Below are 9,427 nucleotides of genomic sequence, written 5' to 3' on the forward strand. Positions count from 1 at the left end.
CTTTGGTAAACAATTCACAAAGCCTCCGCTGCTGAGAGAGGCCAACAGAATGAACACTGATGATAGACTGAGTTGGCTCCACAAACCGATGACATCACTTCCTTTAAGAGTGTGACAGCTTAGCACATCATCGCTGTGACAGCCAGACGACTGCAGCGAGTGGGTGGTCACCCTGGCAACAGCAATGCTGTCATGACCGTCTCCCTATATCCTACCTGACAGTCCCTGCTGGCAATGAGCACAACGTACACTCAACAATGCTAACACACACCCACACACACATATTCAGAAACACTTTGTCAAACACACATAGACATGTACGCATACTTTATCTTCATCTGTGTCTTTTTTATAAGTGAAACGCTCACTCAAACCCTCTCGGAAACACACATTAAAACAATGCACATGCCCACACTCCCTTGCTCCTTTTGGCATTATGATATGACAAAGAGGAGTACAATCTCCCATGGGGTAAAAAGGAATACAGGGAAGATATAATGTAATCACTGGAGAGAAACAGTAAACACACACTCCTGGAAAATTGTTGGGCGCTTTTTCTAAAAATCAACAGAAACAATAAGTATGCATATCCACATCAAAGCAGCAGCAGGTGTGGGCTCAACACATACAGCTTTATCTAAACCTAAATAGATTCACCTGTTTCATGCACATTAACAATTTAATCAAAGAGTTTGTCCTAAAGTATGTGACAAACAGTCACAACTCTAAAGAATACAGTAAAGGAGAAATAAAGAAGGTGATAAGAAGCGTGGCTGATGCATCGTTGTCTGTTCATAGCTCATATAGTGGTCTGTTGATAACAGGCATGTCCTGGGCACAACTGACCTGTTTTTCTGACTATAAATAGTGGGTTTTAGGCCACGTTCATCGACAGCTCTGTATATGTGTAGTCTGTGTCGTCTCTGTCCAATGCTCCGCTCTGACCCAGTTTGGAGCCAGTTGGCCAAGACTTGGTGGAAATGGGTCACTTTTTGAACCGACCAGAACTCACTGCATAAGCTACCTCAGGCACACAACCGTCCAAAGGTCATTTACCCACAGACAATCTACTGTGAAGGGACAACAATAGTACCTATTGTTGACAAATAAAAAGGCTGAAGGCCCATTCACATCTTGAATGACACTATAAAGATAAGTATAACAAAGCATAATGCAATAGGCCTGAAGGACGGTGCATAGTCCAGGGTCACGTCAGACTGGAGGTCAGTTTGTAGTTTGGATACATTGTCATGCCTCCTGATGGCCACAAGGAGGCAGATAAGCAAGTGAATGAATGGAGAGAGGACAAACAAATGAATGACTCCATGAGCAAGTTATATTGTGGTTCTGTTAGATTACTTGTTTCTATAACTGTTTCATCATTATCTCTATATTACGACTTTTCTTAACCCGTGTTGTCTCGCTGCAAAGTTGTCAGCTGGCACTAGTGCATTAGTTGTGAGTATATGGTTGTATTAAGGAAGGGATTTAATAATACTTTGATTGTAAAGCAGTCAAACCTGAAGTACAGGTAAAGTAGACAGACAGGAGTGGCTGTCTATTCCTGCTCAGTCGCTTAGACAAACAAAACTGTCTTCATTGATCCTCATATGGGATTATCCAATTATAAACTGCACACTCATTCCTCCACCTACTGTATACCTGTACACACTTAATTTTTTCAAACCAGAAAAATGACACGCTCACATGCACACAAATAAACAGATACAACTTCTACAAATACACTTCAGTGTGCACACGCACGCACGCACACATACAGAGGGAGACACACTCAGACATACAGGGAATCAAACACACTTGTTCTCGGCTAATAAAAATGTATGAAGTGCCAACTCAAGCTACACTGTGTGAATTTCCGATTGTTCTTCAGGGAATCACTTGTAAAATCGCAATGAAAACTGCAAAACTTGTATGTTCACTTCTGCTTGGTGACTTTGTCTATTTCTGAACTTTTCAGAACATTCATAAAACTTACAGAATTTTCTACAGATAGCACTATGTAGGGAGATTACATGTGAATGGCTATTTCAGATGTGGCTAAGCCCATGCTCATCAAAGGAGGGAACCAGCTCGTCAGGAAATAATTTAGGATTAGATAGGCTGTCTAATCTCTTTATAGACGGTGTGTCATCTCAGCAGACATACCTGCCTACCTCTACATCCACCTCATATCTCTTAAGAAACTGTGGCTCTCTCTTTCCACATATTATGTATGAGCCCAAAGACACCAGTAATAGATGCCTCTGCGAGTTACATTGAGATACTTTTTGTTCATATTCTGTGCCTTTGGGCTGTGACTGTACATGGAGCTACCAATACACAGTGAGTAATAACGCAAATGAAAAGTAATTACAATAAATTAGTACATTTGTAGATTAAGACAAAGCTAAACACTAAATACATTACTTAAAAGGTTGGAGAACTAAACATGTGTGTGTGTGTGTGTGTGTGTGCGTGTGTGTGTGTGTGTGTGTGTGTGTGTGTGTGTGTGTGTGTGTGTGTGTGTGTGTGTGTGTGTGTTTATTATAGAGAGAGAAAAGAGAGTGGAAGACCAAGTGTGGTCCTTCAGTGATGTAAACCGTTTTCTCACTCTGGGCCATCTTTCTAATCTTCAGGGGTCTTCTCCTTTTAAAAGAACCCCCACACACAATTAATACCATCTTGTCATTTATGTGTGTGTGTGTGTGTGTGTGTGTGTGTGTGTGTGTATGTATGCAGTCATCGATGTCCCAGTCATTAGAAAAGCTCGTACAAGGACATACAGAATGTCCAGATGTCACTGCGCCCTTCTGAAGTCGAAGTGGCACACATACTGTACGCAGGCACGTACACACATTGAAACCTCAATCAGGTCCTCCAGCCAACCAGGTTATGCGTCTCAATTTAGACCACCAGCCGAGCTCTAAAAATCTGTGAGGGTATTGAATCAGGTGTCGCTCTTAATATTGAGAAACAAATGCATATGGCCTGTCCAGAACTTTGTTTTGTAATGCATGTCTTTTCTGTCCCTTCTCTTTACTTGTAGCCCAAATCGAAGTCATACCTTGCAAAATCTGCGGAGACAAATCATCAGGTATCCACTATGGGGTCATTACGTGTGAGGGATGTAAGGTGAGACTCGATAAACTGCTTCATCAAAGTCAGTTTTGTTTGTTTGTGTACTCAATCAAGCACATTCTGTGCTCTTCGGGTACCTGTGCGTCTATATTCATGCTCTTTGTTGACATGTGACCAGGGTTTCTTCAGACGGAGTCAGCAAAACAATGCAGCGTACTCCTGCCCCCGCCAGAGGAACTGCCTCATCGACAGAACCAACCGCAACCGCTGCCAACACTGTCGCCTGCAGAAATGTCTCGCCCTAGGAATGTCCAGAGATGGTGAGGCCCAGTATATCACCATCTTTGTGTTTATACAGAAATTATCATCATTGAATTATCATATGTGTGGTACAAACAGATGCATGTACACTTAATGTGCTGGTTTTTAAACTAAAGCTTTGCCAACTGTTTTGCAAAATTAGCTTTTAACTCGTTTGTTTCTTACGTATTTATGCCACCTAAAGAATCTAAAAGATTGTTTTTTTAAACATTTCATTTCTCCTCCTTGTTTTTCCTCCCGTACAGCTGTAAAGTTTGGCCGCATGTCCAAGAAGCAACGTGACAGCCTATATGCTGAGGTCCAGAAGCACCAAGCGCTACTGCTGGAGCAGAAGCAGCAGCAGACAGGCGAAGCGGAAGCTCTAGCACGCGTTTACTCGTCCAGCCTAACTAACGGACTGTCCACCCTTAATCATGAGATTGGGGGCACCTATGCCAATGGTCACGTCATTGAGCTGCCCAAGGCTAGCCATGGTAATGGATGCGGAGTACCAGGGGGATACTATGGGATGGATTCCACCCAGCCATCTCCAGACCAGTCAGGGTTGGACATGTCGGGCATGAAGCACATTAAACAGGAGCCGGTGTATGACCTGACGCCAGTGCCCAACCTGTTCAGCTACGGAGGCTACCAGGACAGTCAGCTGGGACCCAATAATGTCAGCATGGGAGAGCTGGGTAAAGACTACATTATATTTTGCTCTGTTTTCCAAATAGACGGCGTCGAATGGGTCATCATTTAAAATCGACTTCAATTATCCACATGGAAAAAAACCCACAAAGTAGTTCTGGTACAGAGCCTGAGTGCTAATTTAAGGGCAGAACAGGAGATCAGACAGGCTTACACAGATAGATAACAAGGTGTCACATTACTGTATGTATAGTATGAATTAATATTAAGTTAAAATGAAGGATTTAACACAAATCTAAGGGAATGGTAAATTAAGCCGAAAATAGGTAGCAAAGAAAAATGTCTTATTTCTTTTCCTCGAAACTTTCCAAGATCATAGTTACAGTACAGTATAAATTGCACAACACATTGTTTTAGTACATTGCACACCTGCTTGCCCCACCCAAACACATGTCACATACCATTGTATCAAATACATTACATTAATACATTAATGAAATAATTGAATGAACATAATGTACGGAAATAAATAAATGAATAAACAAACAATCCTCTCTTCCAGACCGTATTGCTCAGAATATCATCAAGTCCCACTTGGAAACATGTCAGTACACAACAGAGGAGCTGCAGCAGTTAGCCTGGCAGACACACACCTATGAAGAGGTCAAGATGTACCAGAGCAAGGTGAGTTTTTATTTCCAGGACAAATTTAAATACAGTTCAACTGTCCTTTTTCCCTTCTTTTAACATGGAAATGAAACCCACCATAGTAAAAACACATCCGGTGGCCTTGCTTAGACCACACCTTTTTTACACTTTTCTTTCAAACTAGGCTTTTCAACTACACGTCTAAAGTTTTAGTCAAGTTTAGTTCACGGTGATACATTTTGTCCACAGACAGACATATAACCATCTGGATAAGTACATACAATTGCAAAACAGGTAGTTCCCGCTAGAGTAGAACAACACTTTGCCAAGATGTCACAGACTTAGGTAAAAACAAGTCCTCGTAATGAGTAATGCGTGCGAGAAGGGTGGCAAGTTAATTTACTGACATGTAACCATGTCAGTAGGGAACACAAACCTCTAAACTGGGTGTGTTTGTTTTCAGCCTCAGGACGTGTTGTGGCAGCAGTGTGCCATCCAGATCACCCATGCAATCCAGTACGTGGTGGAGTTTGCCAAGCGCATCTCAGGGTTCATGGAACTGTGTCAGAACGACCAGATCCTCCTGCTCAAATCAGGTGAGTTGGTTGGACTAACAATGACTGGCCAGGGATATCTCTTTGTCACGTTAAAGGTCAGACGATGTAGTTCGCCAATCATCACAATCTGTCTCCATGGTTCATCCAGGTTGTTTGGAGGTAGTCTTGGTGCGGATGTGCAGGGCCTTCAACCCTCTCAACAACACTGTGCTCTTTGAAGGGAAGTACGGAGGCATGCAGATGTTCAAAGCTCTAGGTAAGACATTACTACCTGTGCATTTCATTGGTATGAATGATTGAAAACGCCGGTCGAAATTGTAAAAAAAAAGGGGGAAAGGGAAAAAAATTAAATGAAAAAAATCCTCTACCCTGTGAGATATTTGATCCTCATCATCGCATACATGACCGGAATAAGTGTAATGAAAATCTCTTTTTTTGTCTGCCCTTCTCTGTCCTCTTCTCCGTGTTTCCCTCCAAGGTTGTGATGACTTAGTGAGTGCGGTGTTTGACTTTGCCAAGAGTTTGTGTTCACTGCAGCTGACAGAGGAGGAGATCGCTCTGTTCTCAGCAGCTGTACTAATTTCCACAGGTCAGTGCACATCCCCTAATATTATTATAATACAGGGAGCAACCTGCATGAACCTCTGTGCATCCAGAAAAGCAAGGCACAAAGCAGAATGCAAAACAAAATGTTATTTTTACATTTGTCAGTATCAAGCAGCATAATCACAGTTGAAGTAATTAAATCCATGTAGTTCTTCAATTTTGTACAAGCACCTCTGAGCCAACTTGATCAACATCTCTACAATCATGACGTCAATTCAAAATTGTTACCATTAAAGAAAAAATAAACACTTCCTTTTTCCTACTTAGATCGACCGTGGCTGATGGAGCCTCGGAAAGTCCAAAAGCTCCAGGAGAAGATTTACTTTGCTCTGCAGCACATTATGCAGAAGAATCACATGGACGAAGACGCACTGGCTAAGGTAGGCCGAGCCTTTTTAGTGAAATAAATCATGTCATGGTCGGTATGGAGGCACTGGCATTGCATCAAGCACAGACAACAGCTCCTCTATCCTCAAGGAGAAGTGGAGCAATGTGAAAAAAACAAACATAAATTTGCTTCTAACCTTGTCCTTGTCTGTAGTTTATCTGCCTAAATGTCTTTGTTCTTTCTCATTGATAGCTGATCAGCCGAATCCCAACGTTGTCCGCCTTGTGCACGCTCCACACCGAGGAACTTCAGGCTTTCCAGCAGCTACACCCAGAAACGGTCAACGTCCTCTTCCCTCCGCTCTATAAAGAACTCTTCAACCCCGACCCCAACTCTGCCATGGCCATGCCCAAGTGACTGCCTGTGGTCCCAATGCAACAAACGGCATCAGCGGAGGACCAAGAAAATATGAAGACAGCTACGTCTGACGAGACGACAGCAGCCATGTCAAATATGTCATCATCGTGGCAACCACATATTCCTGCACTTGCCGAGCCTCATTTCAGGCTGGGGGGTGAGGAATCGTCCGCCAGAAACTTACAGTTACCGCCAACAATATTAGGAATGTCAAGCACTTATCCCATCCTGTTCACCGATACAGTCTGAAGAATGTATATATAAATGAAACTCACCCCAAGCCACCACATGCGTGGGGCTTCCTCCCATCTTCTGAACTGAACTGACTGACCAGAAATGTACAGACTTTAAAACAACTAGGAACAATTTAAGCTGTCAATCTTTAAAAGAAATGGGTAAGTTAATTTGTTTTAACTTTGAAAAAAATCTTTTTGGTTTGTTTTATTTTTGTTTTTTTCACATGAAGAAATTGTGAAGTTGAAGAAGCTGAATGGGGAAGGGAACTATGGATTTAGAAAAGCTATTGTAGATATTCTTCTAGTGCAGAGCGGATTCCAGTATTACTTCTTGTTCTGTTAAAATAAGTTAGTCCTAATTTAAATATACAGCAGTCCACTGTGGCTGACTTTACCTTGTCTATGTGTTTTGGTTTTATTTGATAGATTTTTGTGTACAGAATTTGTAAAGTTCAGACTTGTAAAAGAATATTGGGTAAAACCGGGACTCAATTCGGGTTTTGTTGATATATAGAAGCCTTGTCTGGATTTTGTTCATATGTAAAGAAGGTACTGCATCCTTCTAATGAGAAATGTAAAGAGAGCATATGAAGGATATAAAAAAATAATGGCTACTACTTTTCAAGGTGAAGATATACGTATACATAAATATTCTATTTTCCAAGAAATATAATCTGGCAAATTTGCCATTTTATCAATCATTTTGTTCTCGTTGCAATAATTACGTCCAATTAAATACTGGACTGCTTTCGAACAATCAACCAGAAACAACCAATCAGAAACAAGGACCTCACATTAAACCCCACCTCTTCCCAAATTCCCCTCAGCCTGCCCTTTATTTCTTATGTATTAGGGCCTTGGCCTGAGATTTCAGCAGACACAAGTGGATATAAATCACAAATGAAGAAGTAGAGGATAAAAATTCCACCAAAAAAAGACAACAAAATCAAACTTGAATTTAACTCACAACTTTCCAATCTTCATAAACCTGTATGAGTGGTGTATGCCCTCATCCCTCCCATCACTATTTGCACAAATCAGTCCATGGATGTCAATCACTCCAGGCTGTGAATATGAAGGACCCTTTTCTCTAAAGAGCAATAACTTTTACACTGCCTTTCTGATCGTACTTCTATCCTTTCCTCCTCTTCCTATGTTCAGCTGTTCAGAACAGGGTAGCAGTTTTAACTCGAATGCACTATATTTGACTCTTGATCATTAATTATGTCTAACAATCATCTCATTCCACCACAGACGCCGCATTGTTTACAATGTGGCACAATATGATCTGGGGTTAAGAAATAGCACAGAGCACTGACTGAAATATGTGAAGAAACACAGATCAGCCTCAAATGATCTTTTACACTTAAAGCTGCAATATTACATTGACAATTCACACAGAAAGCTTTGATAGACAATCACTTTTTTGCTTTTGTTGTAAGTCACTCCATAATCCTTACACTTACCGATTTACATTATGTGTAGCTTTTTCTACATTAATGTTATGTAGCATTTGGCTACTGTGTAAAGTCACCCTGCTTCTACTCGGCAGTTACACCTTTTTAGGATGTTCTTATCCCAGTCTAGTTGCAATTCTGTATTTAGTCTCTACTAAAGAGCTTCCTTTAAAATTTGCTATTTACCAAAATAGTGACCAACTACACAATAATAGCACAGCATTAATCAGCTGATGGTACTTTTACAGTGTGTTCCCTAAATACATGTTTGACAAAATGAAAATGTTGCTAAGTGGAACTTCAAGCTGATCTAAGACAGCACTTAGACATTTACCTCTGATTTAATGATTACTGATGATTAGTGGACTTAAGCACTAAAAAGTGAAGATCTGTGTTAGGTTGTTTGTTGTTTGCAAAGGTTCATTACACAGTGGCCAAATCTCCAACTTGCTCACAGAGCACAGACAGAGTTACACATTAATTTACATTAACACTTGAACATTACCATTTGTATCCTGACATGTTTTTTCCAGATAGTGAACAAAACAATGTCGGCAGCATGAGAAACAAGTGTCAATGTTAAACATTAGTGATCTGCTCACATCTATCTGATCCATTCACAGGATCCTACCTTTGGCCCATAACCCGACTCCAGATCAAAGGCCAGTGGCTCTTTAAGACAATCACTTGCTCATTAAGGCTCGATGCACTACACAGCATCTCTCAGGGAAAAGCTCTTTTTCTGACTTTGCATTAAAAGAGGGTTTAATATTTTTGCAAATTTACAAAAAAAATGTAATAATGAAAGAAGAACTTTTTAGGATGAAAATGGCATACGCCGCCAAGGTATGCGGCAGTGGAATCTGCCCAGACAAGGCTTTGATAAGTGTGTGTCTGTGTGTCAGTGCGTATAGAGCATGAATTCACTGTCCAAATCTCTTTAGAGCCCAGACTATATAACAAGCATTGTTACGTAGCACAACAAAATATATATTTAGTGTATGTCGGTGTGCTCTTGTCACCACTGTACAATCGTGTTTACTGCTTATTTTGCTGCTTTTGGGACAGCGAGGAAAGTCCACTGGTAAACTATGAAAAAAGCGCCATCACTACACCCCTGGGACAGTGAATTCCAACTCTGAATATGAA

The 9,427-nt window shown here is 41.0% G+C and overlaps 1 protein-coding gene across 1 annotated transcript; it reads left to right on the forward strand.

The window, feature by feature from the left end:
- Positions 1 to 2,324: 2,324 nt before the first annotated feature.
- Positions 2,325 to 6,585, forward strand: rorb (RAR-related orphan receptor B; the record flags this gene model as incomplete). Its single annotated transcript, XM_079222186.1, has 10 exons — positions 2,325 to 2,343; positions 3,047 to 3,132; positions 3,257 to 3,398; positions 3,645 to 4,076; positions 4,592 to 4,713; positions 5,141 to 5,273; positions 5,383 to 5,490; positions 5,713 to 5,823; positions 6,108 to 6,220; positions 6,421 to 6,585. The coding sequence occupies 10 exons, from the start codon at positions 2,325 to 2,327 to the stop codon at positions 6,583 to 6,585; spliced, it is 1,431 nt and encodes a 476-aa protein (XP_079078312.1).
- Positions 6,586 to 9,427: the final 2,842 nt, after the last annotated feature.

Source organism: Taurulus bubalis (genome assembly GCF_910589615.1).
Source record: "Taurulus bubalis genome assembly, chromosome: 8".
NCBI classification, from domain to species: domain Eukaryota; kingdom Metazoa; phylum Chordata; class Actinopteri; order Perciformes; family Cottidae; genus Taurulus; species Taurulus bubalis.